Source organism: Capricornis sumatraensis, chromosome 5, assembly GCF_032405125.1.
Source record: "Capricornis sumatraensis isolate serow.1 chromosome 5, serow.2, whole genome shotgun sequence".
Lineage (NCBI taxonomy): Eukaryota > Metazoa > Chordata > Mammalia > Artiodactyla > Bovidae > Capricornis > Capricornis sumatraensis.
In genome coordinates, this window is record NC_091073.1 from 17,306,053 (window position 1) to 17,319,889 (window position 13,837).

The 13,837-nt window shown below is 41.0% G+C and overlaps 1 protein-coding gene across 1 annotated transcript in view; it reads right to left on the bottom strand.

Moving 5' to 3' along the window:
* Window positions 1-3,391: 3,391 nt before the first annotated feature.
* PON3 (paraoxonase 3) overlaps window positions 3,392-13,837 on the bottom strand; it is a 41,715-nt gene continuing 31,269 nt past the window's right edge. The window contains exons 6-9 of the mRNA XM_068972324.1: window positions 9,891-10,091; window positions 8,323-8,404; window positions 7,955-8,083; window positions 3,392-5,510 (exon numbers count right to left, since the gene is read on the bottom strand). Coding sequence (XP_068828425.1) covers window positions 5,352-5,510; window positions 7,955-8,083; window positions 8,323-8,404; window positions 9,891-10,091 — 571 coding nt within the window. The 3' untranslated portion in view covers window positions 3,392-5,351. The remainder of the gene's footprint in view (window positions 5,511-7,954; window positions 8,084-8,322; window positions 8,405-9,890; window positions 10,092-13,837) is intronic.

The window sequence follows — 13,837 nt, forward strand, 5'->3', positions numbered from 1 at the left end:
CATGGGGTATTTCTCCCTGCCATCCTCCAGTCTTTCTCTCCTTCCAGTTTGATGAAACACAGACATGAGGGTGACCGAGCTTCAGCCATGCGGATAATCATAGTTACCTAGCTGTGGTGCAGCAACACGATGAAGCTTTCTGCTGCTTAGGATTCACTCTGTACACTGTTCCCCTTTGCTCTGCATCCTGGGAGGCTTTCTGGCCTCCATTAATAGCTCCCTGGCTTATGGATTTGGGAGGGTGGAAGGGGAGTTCAGTTAAGGTATTCATTCCCTCTGCTCTCTCTGCTGAGTTGTCATAGGTTAGCTGCATCCTACCAGTGACAAGAGCACCTATTGGGAGAGTCTCCACTTCATTTACTCTCTTTTGGTTCTAATAATTGCTTCTACTCCCTTGTTCCTTCAAACCTAGGGCTGGAAACAGTCCCTGGAAACCCCCTAACACTTCTCTTACTCCACTGCTAACAACAGAGTATTATACTTTGTCTTACTAGTTTCTTTTTACATTCCCACCCTTGTATCTATACTCCCCTTAAAGAACTTCCCTCAATAGCCCCATCTGAGTGTGCTTTCTCTTTCCTGCAAAATCTAACCAGTGATGCCTCTGGATGGCCCCATCAAGGGAAGCTGACACATTGATCACTCTCCTGAAAACTGGACAATAAAAGAATATTGAGCATCTATTTTTTAAGGCATCATATGCTTCATTTTGTATGTTACAATAGGTTAGCCTTACCTCAATTAATAGTGTTATTTTTTTCCAGGAGTTTGTTCCTTTCATAAAAATTTCAAATTCGTTGGCGCAAACTGGTGGATCAAACCCTTTTTATCTCTCTAAGCTCAACATCAGAAAATGAAGATCATGGCATTCGGTCCCATCACTTCATGGGAAATAGATGGGGAAACAGTGGAAACAGTGTCAGACTTTATTTTGGGGGGCTCCAAAATCACTGCAGATGGTGACTGCAGCCATGAAATTAAAAGACGCTTACTCCTTGGAAGAAAAGTTATGACCAACCTAGATAGCATATTCAAAAGCAGAGACATTACTTTGCCGACTAAGGTCCATCTAGTCAAGGCTATAGTCTTTCCTGTGGTCATGTATGGATGTGAGAGTTGGACTGTGAAGAAGGCTGAGCGTTGAAGAATTGATGCTTTTGAACTGTGGTGTTGGAGAAGACTCTTGAGAGTCCCTTGGACTGCAAGGAGATCCAACCAGTCCATTCTGAAGGAGATCAGCCCTGGGATTTCTTTGGAAGGAATGATGCTAAAGCTGAAGCTCCAGTACTTTGGTCACCTCATGAGAAGAGTTGACTCATTGGAAAAGACTCTGATGCTGGGAGGGATTGGGGGCAGGAGGAGAAGGGGACGACCGAGGATGAGATGGCTGGATGGCATCACCGACTCGATGGACGTGAGTCTGAGTGAACTCCGGGAGTTGGTGTTGGACAGGGAGGCCTGGTGTGCTGTGATTCATGGGGTCGCAGAGTGGGACACGACTGAGCGACTGAACTGAACTGAATGTCTACAGCATCTGCTTGTCTTATTTTTCATTTCTGACACTGGATGATTGAGCCATTCTTTTTTCTTCATAAATCCCACCAGATGTGTGTCAGGTTTTACTATTTTTTTTAAAGAATGAACTTTTGGCTTTTGTTTAATCTCTACATTGTATTCAATTTTCTGTTTCATTAGTTGACCATTACAAATTACTTCTGAATTTAGCATCTTAAAGCAGTGAGAAACTTTTATCATGATGCATGGTTCTTTTGTGAGCAAAACAGAAATGGAAGAGTTTTTGTATAACCTAGCCTTGACAGTCACCCATCATCATCTAGAATGTCCTGTTAATTACATGAGTCAGCCATATTTGATGTAGGAGGGAACTGTGCAAGAGAAGGAATACCAGAAATTAGACATCATTAGGGGCCATCTTGGAGCTGTCAATCACATTGGTTTTTGCTCTTTACTTTTCTGAGCTCGACAAAGAGCTCATCATCACTCTAGTATCCCCACCTGCATCTCTGACAATTTAAACAGAAAGACTGGGCAAGAAAAGACAATGAATCATCAAACTGCAGCATCTATTGTGGGGGGCAGTACCTCTCCCTCCCAAACCAAGTAAGGGAAGAGGCTCAAGGTAATCTCATAATAATTTGGAGGTACCTACATGAAGGGATATACTCAGCAGTGGCCACAGGACTAGAAAAGGTCAGTTTTCATTCCAATCCCAAAGAAAGGCATTGCCAAAGAATGCTCAAACTACTGCACAGTTGCACTCATTTCACACGCTAGTGAAGTAATGCTCAAAATTCTCCAAGCCAGGCTTCAGCAATACATGAACCGTGAACTTCCAGATGTTCAAGCTGGTTTTAGAAAAGGCAGAGGAACCAGAGATCAAATTGCCAACATCCGCTGGATCATGGGAAAAGCAAGAGAGTTCCAGAAAAACATCTATTTCTGCTTTATTGACAATGCCAAAGCCTTTGACTGTGTGGATCACCACAAACTGTGGAAAATTCTTCAAGAGATGGGAATACCAGACCACCTGACCTGCCTCCTGAGAAACCTATATGCAGGTCAGGAAGCAAAGTTAGAACTGGACATGGAACAACAGACTGGTTCCAAATAGGAAAAGGAGTACGTCAAGGCTGTATATTGTCACCCTGCTTATTTAACTTCTGTGCGGAGTACATCATGAGAAATGCTGGGCTGGAAGAAACACAAGCTGGAATCAAGATTGCCAGGAGAAATATCTATATTCTCAGATATGCAGATGACACCACCCTTATGGCAGAAAGTGAAGAGGAACTAAAAAGCCTCTTGATGAAAGTGAAAGAGGAGAGTGAAAAAGTTGGCTTAAAGCTCAACATTCAGAAAACAAAGATCATGGCATCTGGTCCCATCACTTCATGGGAAATAGATGGAGAAACAGTGGAAACAGTGTCAGACTTTATTTTTTTGGGGCTCCAAAATCACTGCAGATGGTGACTGCAGCCATGAAATTAAAAGATGCTTACTCCTTGGAAGGGAAGTTATGACCAACCTAGATAGCATATTGAAAAGCAGAGACATTACTTTGCCAACAAAGGTCCGTCTAGTCAAGGCTATTGTTTTTCCTGTGGTCATGTATGGATGTGAGAGTTGGACTGTGAAGAAAGCTGATGGCCAAAGAATTGATGCTTTTGAACTGTGGTGTTGGAGAAGATTCTTGAGAGTCCCTTGGACTGCAAGGAGATCCAACCAGTCCATTCTAAAGGAGATCAGTTCTGGATGTTCTTTGGAAGGAATGATGCTAAAGCTGAAACTCCAGTACTTTGGCCACCTCATGCGAAGAGTTGACTCATTGGAAAAGACTCTGATGCTGGGAGGGATTGGGGGCAGGAGGAGATGGGGAAGACAGAGGATGAGATGGCTGGATGGCATCACAGACTTGATGGACGTGAGTCTGAGTGAACTCCGGGAATTGGTGATGGACAGGGAGGCCTGGTGTGCTGCGATTCATGGGGTCGCAAAGAGTCAGACATGACTGAGCGACTGAACTGAACTGACATGAAGGGAAACACCAGGGCTTTATCTCTCCTAGGGCTTCATTATGAAAGGACATATTGGTCCCTAGTAATGAGATTGCTACCCATCTCTCTGAGGATTTTATCATGCAGCCTTTCCTAAATTGCCCCAAAAAGAAGAGGGTAGATTCTTATGAACCCACCAGCATCTAAATACACGTATTCTTCTCATTTCTGGCTCTCCAAGTCTCCCTTAGTCAGATAAACTTTATCTAATTTGCAGTTTTACAGGTTAAAGACAAGAAAGAAAAAAGACTGTATTTTCCAAAACTGGCTATATACATGCTCTTACTTATTTTTCTCTGTGTCTTCCTAATGGTTAGCCTTTTGAAATATAAAATCTGAGAACTGATTGTAACATTTTGCTGAATCATTCATCTTCTAGAGCAATGGAAACTACAGTTTGTGTTGTGTGCTTAGTTGCTCAGTCGTGTCTGACTCATTGCGACCCCATGGACTGTAGCCAGCCAGGCTCCTATGTCCATGGAATTCTCCAGGCAAGAATACTGAAGTGGGTAGCCATTCCCTTCTCCAGGGGATCTTCCTGACTCAGGGATGGAACCCCGGTCTCCTGCACTGCCAGTGGATTCTTTACCATCTGAGCCACCAGGGAAGTCTGGAAACCACAGTTTTATTGTCTAAATCAGAAAGGGTAACATGGGCTAAAAAGTAGAATTTTACCTGGCTATAAAACTTTTCAACAAAACTTACATTGAACTGAGCAAAATGATTTAGGACATAAAGAAGTCACCCCAACACCCCATCCTCAGAAGAGAAACATATATCAACCAACCACTTCTCAGTAAAATTCACAGAAAAGGGAAGGGGGAGGGAGTGGGGTGCTTGGGTATACTAAGCCACATTAATAATTTGCTAAAGGTGTCTTGATTTTTGACCAAGAAAAGGACCCTTCTATTCATCCTCGTCAAACTAAGGTTGAGTCCCTAAGACAGGACTTCAGTACTATACTGTGTTATTTATTTCAGATTTTTTGGGGTCAAGTCTGCGGAATGTTGCTTAATAAGTGTTTACTGAATCAACCAAAATAACAAGATTAAAGCAGCTGAGGATTAACAGTTCTGAGGCCCTGTCTCCTAGCTCAGAGTCAAGCTGATAACAACACTTCACTTCAGAGACAAGATACCACCATGAATAATGACCTGTTACAAAGATCATATTAGCTCTGCTGTGGCTTAAAGTAGACAGTGCCATCTGTCTTTTGTCAGGTTTCCCAGAATCTGACTTCCTGTGTGTCTGCATTGGGAGAATGCCAGTTCAGGGAGGGCTTGGGCAGTCTCACAATGCCAACTCTTGCTTTTATCCATGTGTTGGGCACGTGACTGGCAGTTTGTGCCCTGTGCAATTGAAGGAAGAGAAGAGGGATTGTAAATATGTAAACATTAGCTCTTCTCCTGGTCTGGACTGCAGGAGGCTCAGAACAGCACAGCTGTATGACGTAATTTTGCCACACAGCTACCAAGTAAGCTGGACACCTCACTCATCACAGCTCACATGTCTTATTGTAGAAAAGATATTGGGAATAGTTGGTTAAAGAATTGAGAGGTTTGGTTTCTTGTTGGACTGTCACTAACTTGACTTGCAATTAGGGGAATATTATATAATCTCTCTGCTTCTTTATGTCTATGCATAAGAAAAGCTGGACACACTTTTGTCCAGCTGTCATTTACTTAGAGTGTGTTTGTCATTTACTTAGAGTTCCACTTATCATATGATTAGGGGTTTACTTTTACCAAACGTGTAGACTTTGGGACTATCTGGAGTCTAGAGCTCACAGTACAGGGCTTTGTGAAATACAGTGCCTATGAGAAGCTTCCCCCTGTACACAGAAGCCACAGAGCTGCCCTGAAGCACTGAGCCACTGTTGGCATACATGGTGCTTATCATGGGCTTCTCAGACAAAGCGTTCCGGATGCGAAGTGCCTGTCAAGAAAGAACATTCATTAGTAGTATAAGAACAAACAGCTGTCAGAGACATTTTCTTTCCCAAACACTCCAGAACTTGTACAATTCTCAGAAATCAGTAAGTTAAAAATCTGTGCATCTTCAGTCTTTTTTTTTGTTCTTATTCTAATGAAAGTATTAATGTTTCTAATCAAGTGAGCTAGTAATCTCACGTCAGCCAAATTCCTTAACAGATGGTTTTCACAATTTTGATAGTTTGGGCATCTCTATAGAGACAGGTAAGAACCATGAATGCTCTTATCTAATTGAGTGTACAGTCTTCCTTCTGTAGAAAGGGCCTTGCCTTTCACTGGGCATACAGCATGGGGAGGTAAACGTGGAGCAAAATAATGAAGGGATAGCGAGTTAGCTAGCCAAACCAACCCAGAACCAGTGGATGATAGTTTTCACAGCTGCAGCCCCCACTCAGGGAAGCAAGTGTAAAGAATGCACACTCTGGAATTCAGTCTGACACGACTGCCTAGTCCTATTTTTGATCTGCAGGATTAACACTCTTTAGTTTGCTAATCAGTAAATATATAAGCACTCAGGTTTCCAAATAGCTTGGATGAAGTTCACTCAATCAGGACATGATATGAATTAAAGAAACCCAAGTAGGAGTTCATGAGTCTATATCGACATCTCTTATTAAAACAGAGTTTAGTAGAGTTTTTTTTTTTTTAAGTTCCTATCTTCAGGAAGATCCTACAACTTTATCTCAGGTTTGTTACATGGAAATACTCAAGATGGAACTCATGTTGTAAACATTAGCCTCAACCAAAAATAAAGGGTATCAGAGATTGTGAAGAAAGAAGTCTTACCTAAAGTAAACAAATGATTAAACTTGAAAATGGAGACATGAAAAAGAGTCTAAGCAATTTTCAAATCATTCTATGGATCATATTTTCTTTTGTTCTTTTAAAGCAGACATTATTGTTGGGCATTTGTAGAAAAGTTATATGTATCACTTTGTGAGGCACACATCTGAGGCTAGGGTAGCTTGCTAGTTCAGGGTGACATTCTTCAGGGTCCAGTCTCAGACTGTACTTTTTATATTTTTTGATGTTTTGTTTTTTGTTGTTGTTGTTACTGTTTTTTTGTCAAGAAGTTGTGACTAGAGTATTCCCTGGAGGTCCAGTGGTTAGGATTCCACAATTTCACTGCCAAGGGCATGGGTTCAGTCTCTGGTCTGAGAACTAAGATCCCACAAGCTATGTGGTGTGGCCCCCCCCCCCAAAAAAAAAAAAAAACGTTGTGACTAATTTGTTAATAAAAGGAAAAAAATTTTTAATTTTTATTTATTTATTTTTACTGTACTGCACAGCATGTGGGATCTTAGTTCTCCAACCAGGGATCAAGTGTGAGCCCCTGCATTGGAAGCACAGAATCTTAACCAGTGCATTGCCAGGAAGTCTCAAGAAACAAATAAAAAAAAAACAAAAACTAAAGAATAGCAATTTTGGAAGCAGTATGTTCTCTTTACCCACTGGACCAATTACCAGGGTGGCATTTGAGGCTCAATTTCCCAAAACCCCAAATCTGGATTCAACCATTATATCTTTGTTAGAATCTTACCTTCTCAGTGAGGTCTGTCTTGGTCTATGTATTTACTAAGACCTGCTGTCTCTCTGTTCACAGCAGTCCTGATCCCTTTTACTGTTATGCTTTTTCTTCCATAGAACTTTTCAACTTCAAACTTACTATTAATATATAATTTACTTATTTCTGATGCATATTGTTCATTGAATGTCTCCCTCCCTAACAGTAGGGATCTTGGTATGCTTTATTTTCTGATATATATTCTAAGTATGAGAACAAAGCCTAGTGCATTATAAGTGCTTAGTAATTTTTGGAAATAAATCTCTCATAGTATGTGTGCCAAGAATTTATATCTGTATTTAAATTCACTAGAGATTTTTTATTCTTAAGCATAAGCATAATGCTATAGAAATTGCAATACTTTATGCTGTTGTTTTTAATGCCATATAAAATTCAGTGGTGTATGATATTATTTTAGAAGAGATTTAAAATAACATCTTTAAAATGAGACATTCTTCAGCACTATCATATGTAATAGAACTGCTGGCAAAATCTAATTTTTTTTTTCAGATTACAGTCATTTAAACCAGGGTTCCCCAATTCCCTGGGCCACGAACTGGTACCCATGATTCCCAAAAAACAGGCATAGCCTTTGCATGGATGGGATATGTTGTTTAGCACTGATGGTTAACGGGCACCAGGTGACTTGAAAGGGTTAATGGACTGTATCTCCCCAGCCTGTTCCAAATCTTACTCTTTCCATATGCGGAATTTGTTCAGTTCTGGAACATCAGATATGGCCTGCTAAATTCTCCCAAGTCACCTCCACACATTATTTATTCCTGCAGCTTTCCCCTGCAGTTCAGGTAAGTCTAAGAACTTACTTCTGACCCTGGAGGATCCTCGGTGTTATACATCAGCAGCTTGAGAGCATTAGGATGGCATCCTGCCAAAATATCTCCCGTGTCAGGATCAACAGTTAAGTTATCCACTAAGGTGTCCAACTGGATTACCTTCCAACAAAGAGGAAGCAGTGAAACATTGTTCTGACTTTCATCCCTTCCACCTTCCTCCTACTAGCTCCTTCTGGCTCCCCAAATTGGTATTTTTGCTACTGAATTTTCTAAGTGCAAGCATAATGTCACCATCATTCTTCAAAAATAGTCTCATTTCCTTCATTCAAGAAGTACATTCCCGGGTCAAGCTTGGGAGCTAATGGAACATGTTGTATGGGAAACCAGGGTACTCTTACCTTGAGTTGAGTTAAATCCCAGTTGTCATGTATTTTCATAACATGGATGTTCTTATCCGATACATCAGCTACATAGATATACCTTTGAAGTAAGCAACATTTACATTTAAGCAAGTAATAATGAAAGATGACACTGACTCTTATTTTGGAAAAGAGGTTTACAAATTCACAATAGCTCAACATGTCCGTGCAATACCTTGCTAAACCACAGTGAAAGATAATGGAGTAGTATGTTTAATACTTTTGAAGTACTTTAATAAGCTTTGAATATGAGATTTGACGAAAGGCAATGGAATTGGTGTTTCCAAATGACACTCAGGCTCAGTCTCATTAGTTAGAAGAGTCACACTTTATTCTTTAAATTGAATGGAGATAAGTGGATCTCTTATAAGGCCAATAGATTCTATACTTCTAGTGCTTGAAACTAGTGCTTGAAAAGATGTAGCAGATGATCATGAAACTCAATCACAATCATTTTTAGAAAGAGGAAGAATGCTTACAATTGTTTTCCACCGGGATCATCTCTACTTACTATCTTACCATTACATTTAATATTCATGGTACTCTTCTTTTTAAATAATCTTCCATTTTAAAACACTTTAAAAGAATGTTTCTCATAAAATTTTATACTGCATAAAATAGCATTTCTCATAGAAAAGTCTGCTGTAGTATGAAGGGAAGTCTGCCACTTATACAATCACAGTGCCCAGTCTAAGTTGGGCCTCCCTGTCTAATAACTTTTGGGTAACTGAACTTAGTATAAGTTAACTCAGTTAAAGTCCTTCTGGCCTCATAAAGAATAGAGCTATTGTGCATTTATTCTTCTTTTTAGTCACACAAGAATTTGGAACAAACTATGCCTGCCCGCCTATGTCCCTACCCAGGCTATTTTTCTACCACCTGTCCCGGATGTCTAGGAGTCCACCAGTACCCTGGGCCAGAGGGTAGGGCAGAGCAGTCCTAGGTACTGCCCTGACAGGCTGGGGCAGGCTGGGGGTGCCTCCCATCCCAGCCAGCCTCCTGTCTCACCTAGCCTCCCATGGCCAGAAAGATGGGGCCCTTGAAATTTAAGGAATTAAGATAATGATATTAACAATGATGAAAAGAAGGCTGGGCCACAGAGACTTGTTCTCTCCTGAAGCCCAAGACCCACCTGGCCTTGTGGCCATGCTGGATACCCACCTTGGGACCAGGCACCCATCAGCCCACAACCCATGGCCCCAGACCTCTGTAATTTTATATAGAGTTTGAGCTGAAGCTTCATTTATTGAATTCATTTTGTTAAACAAGAAAACATATATCCTTTTTCCTCTTTAAAAAAAAACAAAAAAGAATTTGAAACAAGGACCTCATATCCATGAGTCCAAATCCTTCATTTTGTTGGGGGAGCCTTATGTGCACAAGGGCAATGGTTGTCTTAAGATCACACACCAAGCGTGAGCCCTCGCCACACTGGATCCCTGCACACATGTATTGAGTACGTAAGCCTCAAGAAGTAACCACTTCTTCAGAGACAGAGTCCATAAGAACATGAGGGTAAACAGTTGAAAATTCATAAAAGAACTTACTTCTTGTCTAGTGAGAGTGTAATTCCATTGGCAGAACTAAATCCTCTGGCCACCACTTTAACCTCTCCTGGGCTGTAGAAAAGCACCTGAGTCCAGTGAAGATCCATGAACAACTCTAATAGCATCAAGAAGAAGTTGGTAAAATAGCGGTCTCTGGTGGCATAGAACTGTTCTGGTCCGAGAACCACAATATCATTCACACTAAAATGAAAAAAAGAGAGAGAGGGAAAACCAACAAACCATGGACTAATTAAAATCATGAAATCTCAAAGACCAATAAATTCATCAGCTTGAAAAACTGTACAAGAACTAGTCTGGATTAAAGAATTCCACAAAGAGGACATGACTTTTCATTGCCCTGATGGGTTTTCTTTTAGCCACTTGTTGTCTCACTCTTCCCTTCCATAGGAGTCAGCAAAAACAGATAAGTTTACAGATAAACCCCACATCTAAATCTGGTGACTTGTGAATGTTAATAGTAGTTATCTGTGGTGGTCATCGTGCAGTTCACCAGTACTTCTGGTTCTCTTCTTTCTTGAACTAGGCTCCTCCGTGCCCTTGGAGTTAGGCACAGCCATGTGACTTGCTCTGGCCAATGAGAATGAAATGATATATTAGCTTCCAAGATGGGAGGCTTTGAGAGCCAGAATGCTTCCCTCACTCTCCCACAGTAACCAGCAACTTTTCTGATAAACTGTGGTCCTCTCTTAGGGTTCCACATGCAGACACCATACAACTGACTTCCTGAATCTACAGTGGACATAGCATGAGTGAGAGGACAAAACAACTTCACAGTTTGAGCTGTGAAAGAGTTAGGGTTTTTCTTTTCTATTATTGCACCAAGACCCAGATCAGTCTGACCTTTATATTTTCTCTGCATAGGTGGGATTATGAGTGTTATTCTCTCTTATTTATGTTCTTCAATACCATTAAAAAATTAAATGAAGCAAGTCTTACTCTTACAACAAAAGTCAATAAAAACAAAGTCAATTCCATTTTGGAAAAGAAAAAAAGAGATGACTTGAAAAAAAATGCAAGGTAAAAAATTGAACTTTGTGTGTGTGTGAAGCTCCTTTATGCAGCAACTTTGTAAAATACACAATATTGTCAATAAGTTTAATGTGCCACCCTTTCTCGTGGTATACATGATTTTTAAATTTTTTATTTTATATTGGAGTATAGTCAATTAACAGTGATGTTAGTTGCAGGTGTATAATAAAGTGATTCAGTTACACCCATACAAGTTTAGACTTAATTTAGGAAAAAAAACTTTGGGATGAATCAGGAGCTACTTTGAAGTTTTGGTGCATAATGATTTCCACAAGTTTGTTGGGCTTGTCTTTTACTTGTCTTTTAGGTCCCAGTTTACACAGTCCTTCTTCCAAGAGGTATTGCCCAACACCATAGATTAAGTTAAACTTCCTCATAATATGTCCTGTAGCACTTTCTTCCACCTCTTGAAATGCCTTGTCATTGTGTTTATCAGGGCACCTCTCAAAGTCCTCAAAGCCCACCTGCTCTGTTCCAGCTGGCACTGCTTCACCCTGCTCTGCATGGGACCTGACAGAATTCCACAGTGCACCCTTCTGATGCCTTGCCCATGTCTGTTATGGGCCTCTTACTCCTACTTCCAGGCTTCCAGATTGATATCAAAGCACAGGATATCACCAGATTTGCCTTGCACCTGCGTAAGGAGCTATGTACAGGAAATAACAACCCTTGAAGCAAACCTTTGACTACTGAAAGATGGGGCTGGTGGATAAATTCCTCTTCCTTTCTTATCTTGACTAGACTGTCTTGAAATGATGCCTATGTTGCTTATTGGAGGGTAATCCCATGATTTCAAGTAGTCAGTTACACTTAGCAGTGGCTGGCTTGACAAATATATTTACTATAGACTCTCTTCTGTATCAGTTTTCAGTTTAGTCACTCAGTTGTGTCTGACTCTTTGGAACCCCATGGACTATAGCATGCCACACCTCCCTGTCCATCACCAACTCCCGGAGATGACTCAAACTCATGTCCATTGAGTTGGTGATGCCATCCAACCATCTCATCCTCTGTCATCCCCTTCTCCTCCCGCCTTCAGTCTTTCCCAGCATCAGGGTCTTTTCCAGTGAGTCAGTTCTTCACATCAGGTCCTTCCAGTGAGTATTCAGGACTGATTTCCTTTAGGACTGACTGGTTGGATCTCCTTGCAGTCCAAGGGACTCTAAGAGTATCTCCAACACCACAGTTCAAAAGCATCAATTCCTCAGTGCTCAGCTTTCTTTATAGTACACCTCTCACTTCCATAAATGATAACTGGAAAAACCATAGCTTTGACTAGATGGACCTTTGCTGGTGAAGTAATGTCTCTGCTTTTTAATATACTGTCTAGGTTGGTCATAGCTTTTCTGCCAAGGAGTAAGTGTCTTTTAATTTCATGGCTGCAGTCACCATCTGCAGTGATTTTGGAGCCCCCAAAAATAATGTCTGTCATTGTTTCCCTATCTGTTTGCCATGCAATGATGGGACCGGATGCCATGATCTTCGTTTTCTGAATGTTGAGCTTTAAGCCAACTTTTTCACTCTCCTCTTTCACTTTCATCAAGAGGGTCTTTAGTTCCTCTTCGCTTTCTGCCATAAGGATGGTGTCATCTGCATATCTGAGGTTATTGATATTTCTCCTGGCAATCTTGATTCCAGCTTGTGCTTCCTTTTGTGATGTACTCTGCATATAAGTTAAATAAGCAGGGTGACAACATACAGCCTTGACATACTCCTTTCCCCATTTGGAACCAATCTGTTGTTCCATGTCCAGTTCTAATTGTTGCTTCCTGACCTGAACACAGATTTCTTAGGAGGCAGGTCAGGTGGTCTGGTATTCCCATCTCTTGAAGAATTTTCCACAGTTTATTGTGATCCACACAGTCAAAGGCTTTGGCATAGTCTCTTCTGAATAGTGCTGCTGTAAAAAAATTACCACAAGCTGGGAGGCTTAAGACAACACAAATTTGTTGTCTCATTTGCTGTCTGTCTTCTTATAAGGACATCAATCATATTAGATTAAAGGCAGGCTCTAATATAGCCTCATCTTAACTAATTACAACATCCTATTTCCAAATAAGGTCATGTTTTGATGTATGGGAGGGGGATTAAAATTTCAACTTATCTTTTTGAAGGGACACAGTTCAACCTATGACACTCCCCTTCCCCTGCCTCAGGTTGGTCTCTGACTTTCGTATCGTGGGCTGGTCCTCCCTAATAAATGAATGGTGTCTCAAGTTATCCCTCCGGCTCTGCTGAGGAGCTATTCCCATGAGGTGATGTTGCATTTGATCCTCACAATCACCAGGTAGGTAATCAGGCCTATGAGAGAATCCCCATTTTGCTTAAGAATACTGAAGCACAGGTTAAGTTGTTGGTCCACAGTTTCTCAGTTACCTTGTGGCAGTCCTAGTCCCCACCATGCCTCAGAACCCAATACGACGCAACATGGGAAAAGTCAACAATGTTAAGTTCTCTTACTTCCTCCCCTCTGCTTTTGTTGCCCCCTAATTCTGTATGGAGAAATTAAAATATGTCGTTGTGAAAGAGAGCAAAGAAGAGAAGATGAACTTCGTTCCTTTGCTTTCCCTACTCTTCTGCCTGATGCGAAGGTGGACCTCTACTGTTTTAGAACCAGTCTTTTGATGCTGAGTCTGTTTTATCAAAGACTCTTCATAGTTCATTATAGGCTCGGAACAGGCAACCTAGCCCATAAAAAAACTTAGAATTTTTCTCTAAGATGTTCACCACAGTGAGTAAGAGCCCAGCTTTGAATTCAGATGGGTCAAGGTTTACACCTTATTCAGCCACTTACAAGTTATGTAACTTGGGGAAGTAACTTGGCCCCAAACTGCTCTAAGTCTGTTTACTCCTGCCTGTCACTAAAGGCAGTTGTGAGAAGAGGTGAATCAGGTATT